At 44.6% G+C, this 17,500-nt stretch overlaps 2 protein-coding genes across 3 annotated transcripts in view; one reads left to right on the forward strand and one right to left on the reverse strand.

The window, feature by feature from the left end:
- The window catches only part of ankrd34a (ankyrin repeat domain 34A), a 22,116-nt gene extending 18,782 nt beyond the window's left edge, over nt 1-3,334 (forward strand). For both annotated transcript variants that reach the window (XM_029427018.1, XM_029427019.1), the window contains one exon: nt 131-3,334. In XM_029427018.1, the coding sequence (XP_029282878.1) occupies nt 203-1,792 (1,590 nt within the window). In that variant the 5' untranslated portion in view covers nt 131-202 and the 3' untranslated portion in view covers nt 1,793-3,334. The remainder of the gene's footprint in view (nt 1-130) is intronic.
- Nucleotides 3,335-5,271: 1,937 nt separating this feature from the next.
- The window catches only part of iqgap3 (IQ motif containing GTPase activating protein 3), a 30,451-nt gene continuing 18,222 nt past the window's right edge, over nt 5,272-17,500 (reverse strand). The window contains exons 25-33 of the mRNA XM_029427024.1: nt 17,427-17,500; nt 17,236-17,338; nt 12,733-12,847; nt 12,485-12,572; nt 12,199-12,411; nt 11,784-11,944; nt 9,832-9,957; nt 9,559-9,667; nt 5,272-5,952 (exon numbers count right to left, since the gene is read on the reverse strand). The exon at nt 17,427-17,500 is cut by the window's right edge and continues 59 nt beyond it. Coding sequence (XP_029282884.1) covers nt 5,839-5,952; nt 9,559-9,667; nt 9,832-9,957; nt 11,784-11,944; nt 12,199-12,411; nt 12,485-12,572; nt 12,733-12,847; nt 17,236-17,338; nt 17,427-17,500 — 1,103 coding nt within the window. The 3' untranslated portion in view covers nt 5,272-5,838. The remainder of the gene's footprint in view (nt 5,953-9,558; nt 9,668-9,831; nt 9,958-11,783; nt 11,945-12,198; nt 12,412-12,484; nt 12,573-12,732; nt 12,848-17,235; nt 17,339-17,426) is intronic.

Raw genomic sequence — 17,500 nt, forward strand, 5'->3', positions numbered from 1 at the left:
TGAAGAGCCGTCAGTCTATTGGTGTTGAATAGTTTAACAGTTTTTAGCTGCACTAAATGCACCGGCATTGTTTCTTCATCAGTATCCTCAGTCTACTGCTGAACTCACCTTGTGTGCGTTTCTTCTGCAGGTCACGTGACTTCTCGTGGAGGATGGGCAGTCAGTGTTGAGCTACAGGAGGTCTGAGGTGAGGTGAAGGATCATGGGAGATGGAGGCCCCCTGCAGACCGAGGGGAACGCCCTCCTAAAAGCCGTCTTCCAGGGGAAGCTGAGGCTGACCCGCCTGCTGCTGGAGGGCGGAGCATACATCAACGAGGGCAACGAGCGCGGAGAAACTCCCATCTCCGCCGCCTGCTTAGCAAGCTATGATGACCTGCAGGCCCGGCAGAGGATGGTGAGGTACCTGCTGGAGAAAGGCGCAGATCCAAATATCCCCGACAAGAGCGGAAGAACGGCGTTGATGCACGCCTGTGCGGAGCTGGCGGGGAAGGAGGTGGTCTCGCTGCTGCTGGAGAACGGAGCCGATCCTAGCCTCAAAGACTACTCCGGCTCCTCCGCCCTCGTCCACGCCATCAACAAGGGAGACCGCGACACTCTGCAGGTGCTGCTGGATGCCTGCAAAGCTAAAGGCAAGGAGGTGATCATCATCACCACTGATACGTCTCCGTCGGGCACCAAGAAGACCAAACAGTACCTCAACGCCCCGCCCTCACCGGCCATCGTGGACAAACTGTCTCCTGCCTGCATGTCTCCCTCTGACGTGGAGATTGGCACCTCCTCGCCGGCAGGACACAAGGAGGGGATCTTCAGCTTTGCAGTTACCTCGGCTTTACCTTTACCTTCAACTCGGCCACCAGGAGAAAAGAGGCCGCCGCCACGCAAGTTGCTGAAGAGGCTGAACTCGGAGCCCTGGGGCCTGGTGGCACCTTCGGTGCTGAGCGGGGTCCCACAGGAGAGGGCTGACGGAGGCCTTGCGGAGGAGGGCAGCTGCGATCTGAGCAGGACGATCGCCGAGATCAACGGCATGTCCATCACAGAACCGGCGAGACCGCTGTTGTCAAGGCGACACAGCATTGAGACACACGACCCCTGCTCCCCCAAACTCATTGACCGGTCCTGCTCCGAGGACTATGCCGCCCTCTCCGGGTCCTCCTGGGCCGACAAAGTCCAGCAGCACCAGATCCTGTACCGCAGGAACACGGCCCCGGAGTCCCAGGAGAATGCCGTGGGGCCTGGGGCAGTCGCTGCCCGCGCCCTGGCTCACCCTAAACTGACTCGGATGGAGCACTACGAGTCGGACACACACCTCTGCCCAGAATCCATCCCAGGGTCTCCGGACTCTGGACGGGTGTCAGTGGAGCGGAGGAGGTACAACGCCTCACCCCTGTCATTGGTAACCAGCTCCTCCAGGGAGTCTCTGGAGAACATCCCCAGCTCGGTGTCCCCCAGCATGATGCGCAGGCGTCCCCCCGGGCTCCTGGAACGCCGCGGCTCCGGAACACTCCTGCTAGATCACATCTCCCACACCAGGCCCGGCTTCCTGCCTCCGCTCAACATCAACCCCCAGAGACCCATCCCCGACATCCGTGCCAACGGCAAGCCCACCTCCCCTGTCCACGCCGGGCACAAGATCCTCGTCCCCATGGCGCCTGCCTCACCCAAACGGGGCCCCGACTTCAAGATGAAGAAGAAGCTAATGAGAAGACACTCGATGCAGACGGAGCAGATGAAGCAGCTCTCCACCTTCCAGGAGATCCTGGCCGAGAAGGTCGTCGAGTCCAACGGGGATTGATGATAGGAGGCTTTGGAGCAAAGCATGATGGGTAGCGGCAGAGACTTTTATGGTGGTGATTTACTGTGAAGCTTCTCCATCGGATCATCACCATCTAAAACCACAGAGAGCTGCACTATTAAAAATTATAATATCTGGGTCTTATGTTAGTTTCACGGTTTAAACCAAATTAAATATCAATGTAACAAAAATGTAGGAGTGCTACCTCTTAACAGACTAAAGACCACCAAACCTTTTCAGTCCAGACTAAAGACTTCTAGATTTCCTCTGATCCTTCACCGACAACAAAAGAAATGATGGAAACTAGAACCAAGACAATGAAACAAACACAACTGTTTTTGACTTCTTTGGGTTAAAATGTATTTTCAGTTCCTGGTAACAGTGTTAACCTTTTCATCACGTGTGTCATTGAAGCTGGATCATTGAGAGAAGTTTGATGTTGGTGCAGCTCTCCTGTTGACCCACAGGAAGCTTCCTGAACCAGTTTACATATTTTATTCCCTGCAGTCACAAACTGATGAACCTTGTTAGATGTTTACAGATGCACAATTTGCACTGAGGTCCATTTTTCTCACGGTGACGGATGAAACCTGAAGTTGAACTGATGACGGTGGACTCTGAAATCATCTTTTCATGAATGAAGCTAACGTATTTATTTGAATCCATTTATAAGCTCCTGTTCTTAAGAATGTGGTAACATGTAAAACTACCTACTGCGCTGTATGTACTGTAATTATCCAATATAGTAGTTGGTATTTCTGTGAATTAATCTTTATTTTACTGACAATGTTTCTCACAGAGCTGATATTTGGATCTGATTTGTGTCGAGATGAACTAAAACGTGCTTTTCTTGTTTATCAAACTCCAAAGAAGTCGTATGGACGATTTGAACCAAAACCTGCTGAGACTGTAAATACTGTAAAGATGTGCAATAGAGCCGGTGCTGTAATGTTAAAGGCAGCCCCCACTTCCTGTCCTCAGTCATCTCTGTGTGCACTACAGAGACCAGGGTTAGCTTAGCTTAGCACAAACACACATGGAGACCATGTTAAAGGGACAGTTCACTGCAGAAATCATGACGCAGGAATCTGTTTATAGAGCACTAACAGCTTACATGCTAACAAGCTAGCACTAACGGGACTCCCTAAAACGTTTGAGGATTCCCCCCCCCTGTCCACCATGGGATCTTATTTTATAAGAAGTGTGTTCATAGTTAACAGCGAGAAACAAATAAGGTTCTGATCCCGTTTGAATGGTCCCATGAATTACACACGTTTGTACATTCAAAAGATAATTTAGTAAAGAAAGTTGCACTGCTATCAGAGACTACCATACATATCTCTTCAGAATAAGATCCCATGGTGGACACAGGAAGGGACTTCACCTGCCAATTGGCTACGATAGCTTCCTCTATTTTGGACTCTCCGTCCAGAGCTCCGCTCTGTCAGGGGGGCTTCTTATTGGTCAACGTGGCAAATTTAAGTGTCACAATTCAGCGACAAATAAAAGGTTTGCAGAATTACCTTTTCCTTGTGAGTGAATCTATTGATTGAAGTGTTTTCGTCTGGATTCTTTTTATTTGGTTTGAATGTTGGTGCGACCTCACTGATAGCGCCAACGCTAACGGGATACAGAGAAACTTTACAGAAACTTTTATAAAGTTTAACTGAAATGAATCTTTGATTGTTGATAAAGTTTGACCGCAGCTAAAGTGTTTGTAGTAAAGCTTCCTGTTTGAGCAGAAGATGAAGTTACTTCTTGTAAAACAGTTTGTGCCCTTTCTGAAGAATTGTCGGTCAAAATTGTTTGAACTTGATCCAGTTGAATTAAGTTTAAGCAGGTTTAAACCAGTTTAAATCATGCTGATCTTTGAACCTGATATAAACTGGGTTTAACTGGTTTAAACATGATTAAAATGCACTAAACAGTTTAAACTACTTTAAACTAGATTCAACCGGTCAGTGTGAAGTCAGTGAGGACGCAGGTCCAAACTAAAGCTGCTTCTTCACACCAGACACACAATCACTTACAAACCACTGAAGCATGCCAGGAGACACGAGTTCCAGCCGACAACACCAACAAATAATGAATGTGCTTTATTTGCACATGGAGGAAGCAGAAAACAGGACAAATGATTGTAGAAGTCTGCGGCCTGCTCAGCTCCACCTTTGTGAGGAGAACGGACAGGAATCTGTGTACAAACGTGTTTATGCCTCATTCAGATGATGGAGGTGCACTGTTAGCTTAGCCCTAATCAACCAAACCCCATTCAGAAAACAAGCATTTTAAGAGTGGTTTTTGTGGTCTTGCAGACCTGACAGCAGGAACTCAGACAGTTTACTGATCCTGATGGAGTTATTTCTGCTTCCTGTTGATACGTTTAACATAATTAAATCCCAGAATATCTGTTACTGCTGTAGTAAACCAGATTACACGGAGGTCAGCCTCTACTGCTCTTACGAACTCCAATAAACACAAATTATAAAAGAAGCTTTTTCAGCCCAACAGCTTCAGATGTGATTTACTCTGAAGGTTCAGATATTTAGAAGAGAGGATTCATTTCTGAGGTTCCTTCTGTTTTTAATGTTTAACTCCCCAATGAAGAGATCACTATAAATATAAACTTTAAACTATAAACCTTTGATCCAACGCTGGAATAAAAACGGTTTCGTAGAAGTTTATATTAGAGAAAAATCAGTAAAGAAAAGTCAAATTTTATCACTGAATCGTTTGGTTTGAGCTGCATCACTACAGATATTAACATAAAGACTAAAACTAAGAAAAGAACATAACAATACTAAATACGACCAACTAACTGATGATATATGATATAAATAACATTTACAAGGATTCAATATTGGATAAAAAGCTGACATAATTAACCCTGACGATTTTACCAGCAGAGGTGGAGCTGACCTCAGGCCGAAGTGCAGAAACTTCTCCGCCTGATTAAAATGGTAAGACGTGATTCAGGAGAGCGGTCAAAGTTTCTGACTAAAGAAAAAAACTTTATTACACAAACATCCTAACGTGTTTACTTCACGTGTCGGGGACGGTCTCATATCTTTCTTTTATCTCCAGAGTTAGCGTTGGTGTAGATTGTAGGAAACAGATTTCTCCTCCTCCATCAACACAACCTCCTCACATTATATATTAACATTTTGAGATTATTAGTCTGTGTGTTACTGAGTCTAAAGTCTTGTTCTGAAATCTCACGTGTTGTAAATCAGCTGAATATTCAGCAACATGTAAAATCTTCTAGATAACGAAGCTCCTCTTTCTGTCTCCAACAACACAAACAGCAGCTCTTTTCTCCCGTTTCCACTGCAGGTCACAGGAGTAACGCACAGATCAAGGTAAAGAAGCAGCTCCTCTCATAATGTTGTCAGAACTTGTTACACTGCAGCTCTCAATACTGGACCAAAACACTGTCGTCCATCTGTCACTAGAACACAAAAACATGTGAAACAGAGTCCAGGTTTTCTTTAAACAGATGATTCAGACATTTAATGAAGTAAAAAAAACACATGAAAAATGTTTCCCTTTTACAGAAAAGTGAAAAAACAAACAGGAAGTGACAGAAAATATTTACAGTAACAGAGCGGCTGTTGACTTTATTTTCTAAATTTCATTTAAACTTTGTAGTTTGAACTGCGACCAAAAACTACAAAACAGACTTCAATAACAATAATAATTATAGTACTAATTCATCAATACTCTGAATCTGTGGAGTGTCCTGATTTATGGCCTTGAAGAAACTAAATCCTTCAAAATAAAACTAGTTTTCTTGTTATTTCTCACTGTTGTTTTTGTGCAGAAAGGTGTCCCACGTTTAAAAAAGGTAGGTCAACAAAGATAGGAGTAAAGTGAAGATGCTGGCTCTGTTTTATATAATGGGATATAGAAACCGATAATGTAGTGAAATATAAAAACAGAAGTATATAATCAGAGATAGGAGTGTGAAGAAGAGACCTCACTCTGTATAAACACATTTTAGAGAAGTCTATAATCAGAGATAGGAGTGTGATTTAAGAGCATCCCGTGGTTCATTTCTTGAAGAACTTTTTGTTGAGGAGGAAGATGAGCAGGTTGACGTTGACCACCGCTTTGTCGAACATTTTCATCACCGCCACGCCTTCGTACTGCAGCTGCAGCAGGTCCTAATACATACACACACACACACACACACACACACACACACATATATTCAGCCTGCTTTAACTCAATATTTAGCCTGCTTTAGCTCAGTATTTAGCCTGCTTTAGCTCAGTATTTAGCCTGCTTTAGCTCAGTATTTAGTCTGCTTTAACTCAATATTTAGCCTGCTTTAGCTCAATATTTACCATCACCTTATCGTGGTGGAGAGGTTTGTGTGTCCCTATGAACCTGAGAGCTGTGTTGTCTGGAGCCTAGTGCTCCTGGTAGGGTCTCCCAAGGCAAATTGGTCTCAGGCGAGGGGCCAGACTAAGAATGGTTCAAAAACGACTTCATGAAAGAAAGGGAAAGGAAAGGAGAGACCCTGCCCGGAGGAAGCCCGGGTGCCCCCGTCTGGAGCCAGGCCCAGAGGGAGGGCCCGACAGCGAGCGCCTGGTGGCCGGGTTTGCTACGGAGCCCGGTCGGGCACAGCCCGAAGAAGCTACGTGGTGCCTCCCATCCATCCATCCATCCTGTGGGCCCACAACTCATGGGAAAAACCGCTGGGGTCGGGTGCGCTGTCACACGGGTGGCAGTAATGGTCAGGGACCACTACGGACCAGACCCGGGCAGCAGAGGCTGGCTCTGTGGACGTGGAACGTCACCTCTCTGTGGGGGAAGGAGCCGGAACTAGTGCGGGAGGTGGAGCGCTACCAGTTGGATCTGGTGGGGCTTACCTCTACGCACAGTCTTGGCTCCTGGATAGGGGTTGGACTCTATTCTTCTCCGGAGTTACCCAAGGTGTGAGACGTCGGATGGGGGTGGGGATACTCACTAGCCCCCGGCTGAGCGCCTCTAAGTTGGAGTTTACCCCGGTGGATGAGAGGGTCGCCTCCCTACGCCTTCGGGTTATGAGGGAAAAACTCTGACTGCCGTTTGTGCCTATGCCGCAAACCGCAGTTAGGAGTATTCGGCCTTCTTGGAGACCCTGAATGGAGCCCTGCAGGGGGCTCCAGTAGGGGACTCCGTAGTCTTGCTAGGGAGACTTCAACGCACACGTGGGAAACGATGGAGACACCTGGAGAGGCGTGATTGGGAGGAAGGGCCTCCCTGATCTAAACCCGAACGGTCGTTTGTTGTTGGACTTCTGTGCTAGTCATGGAATGGCAATAACAAACACCATGTTCGAACATAAGGATGCTCATAAGTGCACGTGGTACCAGAGCACCCTAGGCCAAAGGTCAATGATCGATTTCGTAATCGTATCATCTGATCTGAGGCCGCATGTTTTGGACACTCGGGTGAAGAGAGGGGCGGAGCTGTCAACTGATCACCATCTGGTGGTGAGTTGGATCAAGGGGTGGGGGAAGACTCTGGACAGACCTGGTAAACCCACTGAACTAAACAGACTGGGAACGTCTGGAGGAAGCCCCTGTCCTGGGGATCTTTAACTCACACCTTCGGCGGAGCTTTTCAGACATCCCTGTGGAGGTTGGGGGCATTGAACCTGAGTGGGCAATGTTCAAAACCTCTATTGCTGAAGCTGCGGTGAGGAGCTGTGGTCTCAAGGTCTTAGGTGCCTCAAGGGGCGGTAACCCTCGAACACCGTGGTGGACCCCGGTGGTCAGGGAAGCCGTCCGACTGAAGGAGTCCTTCCGGGTTATGTTATCCGGGAGGACTCCGGAAACAGTTGCAGGGTACCGAAGGACTAGAAGGGCGGCAGCCTCTGCCGTGTCAGAGGCAAAGCAGCGGGTGTGGCAGAAGTTTGGAGAAGCTATGGAGAAGGACTTTCGGTCGGCACCAAGGTGCTTTTGGAAAACCATCCGGCACCTCAGGAGGGGGAAGCGAGGAACCATCCAAGCTGTGTACAGCAAGGGTGGGACCCTGCTGACTTCAACTGAGAAGGTTATTGGCCGGTGGAAGGAGCACTTTGAGGAACTCCTGAATCCGACTAACACGCCCTCTATGGTAGAGGTAGAGCTGGAAGCTGATGGGGGACCATCGTCAATTTCCCTGATGGAAGTCACTGAGGTAGTCAAACAACTCCACAGTGGCAAAGCCGCAGGGGTTCATGAGATCCGTCCAGAAATGCTGAAAGCTTTGGGTGTTGAGGCGCCGTCTTTGTTGACACGCCTCGTCAACATTGCGTGGAAGTCTGGGACAGTGCCTAGGGTTTGGCAGACCGGGGTGGTGGTTCCACTATTTAAAAAGGGGGACCAGAGAGTGTGTGCCAACTATAGGGGTATCACATTTCTCAGCCTCCCTGGTAAAGTCTACTCCAAGGTACTGGAAAGGAAGGTTTGGCCGGTAGTCGAACCTCTGATTGAAGAGGAACAATGCGGATTCCGTCCTGGCCGTGGAACAACGGACCAACTCTTCACTCTCGTAAGGATCCTGGAGGGGGCCTGGGAGTACGCCCATCCGGTCTACATGTGTTTTGTGGATTTGGAGAAGGCGTATGACCGGGTCCCCCGGGTGATACTGTGGGAGGTGCTGCGGGAGTATGGGGTGAGGGGGTCATTTTTGAGGGCCATCCAATCCCTGTACGCCCAAAGCGAGAGTTGTGTCCGGATACTCGGCAGTAAGTCAGACTCGTTTCCAGTGAATGTTGGCCTCTGCCAGGGCTGCACTTTATCACCAATCCTGTTCGTGATTTTCATGGATAAGATATCGAGGCGCAGTCGTGGAGGAGAGGGGTTGCAGTTCGGTGACCTGAGGATCTCATCGCTGCTCTTTGCAGATGATGTGGTCCTTATGTGGACCTTCAACAGTCACTGGATCGGTTCGGTTCGCAGCCAAGTGTGAAGGTTGGGATGAGGATCAGCACTTCAAAATCTGAGGCCATGGCTCTCAGCAGGAAATCGGTGGATTGCCTACTCCGGGTAGGGAATGAGCCCTTACCCCAAGTAAAGGAGTTCAAGTACCTCGGGGTCTTGTTCGCGAGTGAGGGGACGATGGAGCGAGAGATTGGCCGGAGAATCGGAGCAGCGGGGGCGGTATTACAGTCGCTTTACCGCACCGTTGTGACGAAAAGAGAGCTGAGCCAGAAGGCAAAGCTCTCAATATACCGGTCGATCTTCGTTCCTACCCTCACCTATGGTCATGAAGGCTGGGTCATGACCGAAAGAACGAGATCACAGGTACAAGCGGCCGAAATGGGTTTTCTCAGACGGGTGGCTGGCGTCTCCCTTAGAGATAGGGTGAGAAGCTCAGCCATCCGTGAGAGACTCGGAGTAGAACCGCTGCTCCTTTACGTTGAAAGGAGCCAGTTGAGGTGGTTCGGGCATCTAGTAAGGATGCCACCTGGGCGCCTCCCTAGGGAGGCGTTCCAGGCACGTCCAGCTGGGAGGAGACCCCGGGGAAGACCCAGGACTCGGTGGAGAGATTATATCTCCTCACTGGCCTGGGAACGCCTCAGGATCCCCCAGTCGGAGCTGGAGGATGTGGCCCGGAGAAGGGAAGATTGCGGTTCCTTACTGGAGCTGCTGCCCCCGCGACCTGATCCCAGATAAGCGGTAGACGATGGATGGATGGATGGATAGCTCAGTATTTAGCCTGCTTTAACTCAATATTTAGACTGCTTTAGCTCAGTATTTAGCCTGCTTTAACTCAGTTTTTAGCCTGCTTTGTACCTGGTATTTGAGCAGGAACTCTTCCATCTCGATTCCGAGGAATCGCGCTTTGACTTTGAAACTTCCTTTCTCAGGTCCAGGAACGATGTCAAAGACGACGTTTTTAAACCTGGAACAGTTGAGCTCGGCTCAGATAACAGAAACTGACGACATGTTTCAACAATAATAACATGTGATACATTAAAGGTTAATTCATATTAATATATGACGTTAAAGGTTAACTTATATTAACATATGAACTAATATAACATATTATTGTATCCGTGTTCTCACTGTGGCGCCGGCAGGTCTTGGATCTCCAGCAGAACTCCCTTCTCCTGCAGGCGGGTGGCGCTGTAGCTCAGAGCAGGAAGCTTCTTCTTTCCTTTGCTCTCTGCTGCCTTCTTATTGGTCGATTTACTGCAACACAAACAATCGCAACATTTGACCGAGGTTAGAAAGCAGAAGACGGTCTTGACTGTTGTTTTCTGTTAGGATTCAACAGCTACTGCTAGCATTGCGGTCGGAGTGCCTTGCTCCCGCTAGCTTGCTAATGCCAAACTCCCATAGAAAAACTGCCAATTTAAGGGAACTGGTGATTATGTAGCATTTGTTAAACAGTTTTTATGTGCCCCGATGTATTTCAGTTTGAGTGTTTGTGTGTGAATAACGTATTGTGTTGTTTTCCGTTAATAACAACAATACTAATAACAATAATAATCATGACAATAGTAATAATAATAAAAATAATACTAAACAATACTAATAATAATCATAACAATAGTAATAATAATAACAAAAGTAATAACAATACTACTAACAATAGCAACAGTAATAATAACAACAACAACAATAACAATAGTAATAATAATGTTGAGGGGCTGTCTTGGTTGACACGCCTCATCAACATTGTGTGGAAGTCTGGGACAGTGCCTAGGGGTTGGCAGACCGGGGTGGTGGTTCCCCTATTTAAAAAGGGGGACCAGAGAGTGTGTGCCAACTACAGGGGTATCACACTTCTCAGCCTCCCTGGTAAAGTCTACTCCAAGGTGCTGGAAAGGAGGGTTCGGCCGATAGTTGAACCTCTGATTGAAGAGGAACAATGCGGATTCCGTCCTGGTCGTGGAATACCGGACCAACTCTTCACTCTCGCAAGGATCCTAGAGGGGGCCTGGGAGTACACCCAACCGGTCTACATGTGTTTTGTGGATCTGGAGAAGGCGTATGACCGGGTCCCCCGGGTGATACTGTGGGAGGTGCTGCGGGAGTATGGGGTGAGATGGTCACTTTTGAGGGCCATCCAATCCCTGTACGCCCAAAGCGAGAGTTGTGTCCGGATACTCGGCAGTAAGTCGGACTCGTTCCCAGTGAATGTTGGCCTCCACCAGGGCTGCGCTTTATCACCTATCCTGTTCATGATTTTCATGGACAGGATATCGAGGCGTAGTCGTGGAGGAGAGGGGTTGCAGTTCGGTGACCTGAGGATCTCATCGCTGCTCTTTGCAGATGATGTGGTCCTTATGGCATCATCGGTCTGTGACCTTCAACAGTCACTGGATCGGTTCGCAGCCGAGTGTGCAGCGGTTGGGATGAGGATCAGCACCTCAAAATCTGAGGCCATGGCTCTCAGCAGGAAACTGGTGGATTGCCTACTCCGGGTAGGGAATGAGCCCTTACCCCAAGTGAAGGAGTTCAAGTATCTCGGGGTCTTGTTCACGAGTGAGGGGACGATGGAGCGAGAGATTGGCCGGAGAATCGGAGCAGCGGGGGCGGTACTGCAGTTGCTTTACCGTTGTGACGAAAAGAGAGCTGAGCCAGAAGGCAAAGCTCTCAATCTATCGGTCGATCTTCGTTCTTACCCTCACCTATGGTCATGAAGGGTCATGACCCAAAGAACGAGATCGGGTGGCATCTCCCTTAGAGATAGGGTGAGAAGCTCAGCCATCCGTGAGAGACTTGGAGTAGAGCCGCTGCTCCTTTGCATTGAAAGGAGCCAGTTGAGGTGGTTCATCTAGTAAGGAGCCACCTGGGCACCTCCCTAGGGGAAGACCCAGGATTCGGTGGAGAGATTATATCTCCTCACTGGGAACGCCTCAGGATCCCCCAGTCGGAGCTGGAGGATGTGGCCCGGAGAAGGGAAGTTTGGGGTTCCTTACTGGAGCTGCTGACCCTGCGACCCGACTCCGGATAAGCGGTAGACGATGGATGCATAGTAATAATAATAATAATAATAATACGGGACCTACCTGGCGGTCAGGTTGTCCAGACAGGAAGTGATGTAATGTCTGTAGAAGTCCACCTGCTCACTGTGGAAGCTGCTTTTCGCCTGCAGGCTGCTGAGAGTCTGACGGAGCTTCTGCAGCTCCGCCCCTCGACGCTGACGGTGCAGCCGCTGCTGACGGATGTCCTGGGGGAATATAATATGCAGCATTATTATACATTATATTTCAGCAGATCTCGATATTTGAGGCTTAAAACAGATTTTAAATACGTTTCTGTAGGAACCTTTACTGAAGCTCGACTTTATGATACTGTTGAATATTGCAGCATTATTAATACATCAAAGCAGTGAAGTATTGAAGAGTGGGAACAATATTCAGCTCAAACAGGATTTAATATTTAGGCACTTTGAATGACACGACATGTGTGATCCTCGTTCACCTTGGCGATCATCTGCAGGATCTGGTTGTCGGCGTGCGGCGGCTTCAGAACGGCGAGTCCCTCCAGCCGCCGGAGGCTCCTCAGGATCTTCCTCTTCTTCTCCTCCAGACTCAGGTTGCCGTTGGCGACCAGCGACTCGTTCCTCTTCATCTTCTCAGGCGTGCGAGCGTCCTGCAGAGCTCGCCGCTGCAGCAGCCAATCATGACTCACTTCCTGTGGGGAGAACGAAGTTCACTTGAGGCTCACTCGTGTGTGTCTGTGTTTGTCTGTGTTTCTGTGTGTGTACCTGGTCATGTGACACAGACGCTCTCAGGATGTCACTTAGAGAGTCACCTGACTGAGTCCTGATGACATCGATGATCAGCTGCTTCGTGCTGAAAAAACAAACAAAATAAAACTTTGTGTAGTGAACGTTATTTATGAGCATGCTCAGTACTGCACAGCTGCTAAACATACCTGAGCAGGTGAAGCTAACAGGCTAACATACTATGCTACTAGACCAAATGAAGCTAACAGGCCAACATTCTAAGCTACCTGAGCAGCAGTCCTCTGGCATCTGGTTTGTCGTCAGACTCGTTGAAGATGTCGAACTTGTTGGTGAGAGTCAGAGAAACTTCTGTCTTGCTGCTCTCTGGATCTGAAGACTCTCCTGAGGAGCAGAACCAGAGACGTCAGACAACAGGAAGCTAGTGAAGAACAGGAGCAAGTAGTATTGTCTGTAGTATTAGTATTAGTATAATACTAATACTACAGACAGTACTACTAATACTACAGACAATAATAGTATTATTGTCTGCAGTATTAGTAGTACTGTCTGTAGTATTGGTAGTACTGTCTGTAGTATTGTCAGTATTAATGTCTATAGTATTGTCAGTATTAGTAGTAGTGTCAGTATTGTCTGTAGTAGTAGTGTCAGTAATAATAATAATATAATAAGCTTTATTTGTATAGCACCTTTCATACAAGAATTGTGAAGTGCTTCACAGCAAAAAACATAACAATTAGTACAAGGACAGAGTAAGAGCATTTACAGAACAATAATCACAGTGTAGATGTAAATGAGTCTGAAGTACCATTATAAAAATAGCCGAATTAAAATAGTATAAAATTGCAGAATTAAAATAATATAATATAGCAGAATTAAAATTGTATAAAAATAGCTGAATTAAAATAGCAGCCTTTACACATTATTTGACATTTTCATAATCCCTTTGTCTGTACTTTCATCTATATTTGTCTTAGCAAATAATCCACATACTTTCTTCCTCTCCCTGTTCTCTGCTTCCTTCTCCCATAACATAAACTGTCTTTTATGTTCTTCCATTGTTTTCAACGCTTCAGATTTAATCTCTCTTTGACATTACTTTTTCCTCTTGCTCTCTCAACCTTACTTTTAACTTTCTTACTTCCTCCACACTAAATGATCCTCCTTCAGGAAAACCAAGCTTAAAAATGTATGAAATCATTCAAATGTCATTCATCATTCAAAAGTGGCAGTAGTATTGTCAGTATTAGTAGTACCGTCTGTAGTACAGTCTGCAGTATTAGTAGTACTGTCTGCAGTATTAGTAACATTGTCTGTAGTATTTTCTGTAGTATTTGTAGTACTGTCTGCAGTATTAGTAGTACGATCTGCAATATCAGTAGTACGATCTGCAATATTAGTAGTACTGTCTGTAGTATTAGTAGTACTGTCTGTAGTATTAGTAATATTGTCTGTAGTATCATTAACATTGTCTGTAGTATTAGTAGTGTCAGTATTAGTAGTATTGTCTGTAGTATTAGTAATTTCTGTAGTGTTGTCTGTAGTACTGTCTGCAGTATTAGTAATATGGTCTGTAGTATTGTCTGTAGTATTGTCAGTATTAGTAGTAGTGTTAGTAGTATTAGTACTGTCTGTAGTAGTGTCGGTATTAGTACTGTATGTAGTAGTGTCAGTAGTATTGTCTGTAGTAGTGTCAGTATTAGTACTGTATGTAATAGTGTCAGTAGTATTGTCTGTAGTATTAGTGTCTGTAGTATTGTCTGTAGTATTTGTAGTACTGTCTGCAGTATTAGTAACATTGTCTGTAGTATTAGTAGTGTCAGTATTAGTAGTATTGTCTGTAGTATTTGTAGTACTGTCTGCAGTATTAGTAACATTGTCTGTAGTATTAGTAGTGTCAGTATTAGTAATATTGTCTGTAGTATTAGTATTTTCTGTAGTATTGTCTGTAGTATTAGTAGTAGTGTCAGTAGTATTAGTACTGTCTGTAGTAGTCAGTATTAGTACTGTATGTAGTAGTGTCAGTAGTATTGTCTGTAGTATTAGTACTGTATGTAGTAGTGTCAGTAGTATTGTCTGTAGTATTAGTGTCTGTAGTATTGTCTGTAGTATTTGTAGTACTGTCTGCAGTATTAGTAACATTGTCTGTAGTATTAGTAGTGTCAGTATTAGTAATATTGTCTGTAGTATTATCTGTAGTATTAGTAGTAGTGTCAGTAGTATTAGTACTGTCTGTAGTAGTGTCAGTATTAGTACTGTCTGCAATATTAGTAGTACTGTCTGCAATATTAGTAGTATTGTCTGAAGTATTAGTAGTATTGTCTGCAGTATTAGTAATACTGTCTGTAGTATTAGTGTCTGTAGTATTGCCAGTATTAGTACTGTATGTAGTAGTGTCGGTATTATTGTCTGTAGTATTAGTGTATGTAGTATTAGTACTGTCTGTAGTATTAGTACTGTCTATAGTAGTGTCAGTATTAGTACTGTATGTAGTAGTGTCAGTATTAGTAGTAGTGTCAGTAGTATTAGTACTGTCTGTAGTAGTGTCAGTAGTATTAGTACTGTCTGTAGTAGTGTCAGTATTAGTACTGTATGTAGTAGTGTCGGTATTATTGTCTGTAGTATTAGTGTATGTAGTATTAGTAGTCTGTAGTATTAGTACTGTCTATAGTAGTGTCAGTAGTATTGTCTGTAGTATTAGTGTTTGTAGTATTGTCAGTAGTATTAGTAGTCTGTAGTAGTGTCAATAGTATTTCTGTAGTATTAGTGTCTGTAGTATTGTCTGTAGTATTAGTGTCTGTAGTATTGTCAGTATTAGTAGTAGTGTCAGTAGTATTAGTACTGTATGTAGTAGTGTCAGTTTTAGTACTGTCTGTAGTAGTGTCGGTAGTATTGTCTGTCGTATTAGTAGTGTCCGTAGTATTAGTACTGTCAGTAGTATTGTCGGTAGTATTGTCTGTCGTATTAGTAGTGTCCGTAGTATTAGTACTGTCAGTAGTATTGTCTGTAGTATTAGTGTCTGTAGTATTGTCCGTAGTATTAGTAGTGTCAGTATTAGTAGTATTGTCTGTAGTATTAGTAATATTGTCAGTAGTATTAGTACTGTCTGTATAGTCAGTAGTAGTGTCAGTAGTATTAGTATTGTCAGTAGTATTGTCAGTAGTATTGTCAGTAGTATTGTCAGTAGTATTGTCAGTAGTATTGTCAGTAGTATTAGTACTGTCTGTATAGTCAGTAGTATTGTCTGTAGTAGTAGTGTCAGTAGTATTAGTACTGTCTGTAGTAGTGTCAGTAGTATTGTCAGTATTAGTAGTACTGTCTGCAATATTAGTAGTATTGTCTGTAGTATTAGTAGTACTGTCTGTAGTAGTGTCAGTATTACTGTCTGCAATATTAGTAGTATTGTCTGTAGTATTAGTAGTATTGTCTGCAGTATTAGTAATACTGTCTGTAGTATTAGTGTCTGTAGTATTGTCAGTATTAGTATTAGTGTCTGTAGTATTGTCAGTATTAGTAGTAGTGTCAGTAGTATTAGTAATGTCTGTAGTAGTGTCAGTATTAGTACTGTATGTAGTAGTGTCAGTAGTATTGTCTGTAGTATTGTCAGTATTAGTAGTAGTGTCAGTAGTATTAGTACTGTCTGTAGTAGTGTCAGTATTATAGTCTGTAGTATTAGTGTATGTAGTATTAGTACCGTATATAGTAGTGTCAGTAGTATTGTCTGTAGTAGTAGTGTCTGTAGTATTGTCAGTAGTATTAGTATTGTCTGTAGTATTAGTGTCTGTAGTATTGTCTGTAGTATTAGTACTGTCTGTAGTAAGAGTACTGTCTGTAGTATTAGTACTGTCTGTAGTAGTGTCTGTAGTATTGTCTGTAGTATTAGTTGCAGTGTCTGTAGTATTGTCTAGTATTAGTAGTAGTGTCAGTAGTAGTGTCAGTAGTATTAGTAATGTCTGTAGTAGTGTCAGTATTAGTACTGTATGTAGTAGTGTCAGTAGTATTGTCTGTAGTATTGTCAGTATTAGTAGTAGTGTCAGTAGTATTAGTACTGTCTGTAGTAGTGTCAGTATTATAGTCTGTAGTATTAGTGTATGTAGTATTAGTACCGTATATAGTAGTGTCAGTAGTATTGTCTGTAGTAGTAGTGTCTGTAGTATTGTCAGTAGTATTAGTATTGTCTGTAGTATTAGTGTCTGTAGTATTGTCTGTAGTATTAGTACTGTCTGTAGTAAGAGTACTGTCTGTAGTATTAGTACTGTCTGTAGTAGTGTCTGTAGTATTGTCTGTAGTATTAGTTGCAGTGTCTGTAGTATTGTCAGTATTAGTAGTAGTGTCAGTAGTAGTGTCAGTAGTATTAGTAATGTCTGTAGTAGTGTCAGTATTAGTACTGTATGTAGTAGTGTCAGTAGTATTGTCTGTAGTATTGTCAGTATTAGTAGTAGTGTCAGTAGTATTAGTACTGTCTGTAGTAGTGTCAGTATTATAGTCTGTAGTATTAGTGTATGTAGTATTAGTACCGTCTATAGTAGTGTCAGTAGTATTGTCTGTAGTATTAGTGTCTGTAGTATTGTCAGTAGTATTAGTATTGTCTGTAGTATTAGTGTCTGTAGTATTGTCTGTAGTATTGTCAGTAGTATTAGTACTGTCTGTAGTAAGAGTACTGTCTGTAGTATGAGTACTGTCTGTAGTATTAGTACTGTCTGTAGTATTAGTACTGTCTGTAGTAGTGTCAGTAGTATTGTCTGTAGTATTAGTTGCAGTGTCTGTAGTACCGATGAGCTCCTGCAGGGTGGGCACTGATCCGAGCTCCTTCAGCAGGAGTCTCAGAGGGTCTGAGGAGTCGGGACATAAAACTTCCTGCTGCTCCAACAACAGCTGGAAACACAGAACCAACACAAACATATGAAACATATTAAATAGACGATTCTCAACTCTTCACACGGGGATCAATGGTTCCACAGACCTGGTGAGTGTTGAGTAGCTCGCTGACGGAGATGTACACCACGGGTTTGTTGACGATGAGCAGCTCCGAGTATT

This window comes from Cottoperca gobio, unplaced genomic scaffold, assembly GCF_900634415.1.
Source record: "Cottoperca gobio unplaced genomic scaffold, fCotGob3.1 fCotGob3_285arrow_ctg1, whole genome shotgun sequence".
NCBI classification, from domain to species: Eukaryota; Metazoa; Chordata; class Actinopteri; order Perciformes; family Bovichtidae; genus Cottoperca; species Cottoperca gobio.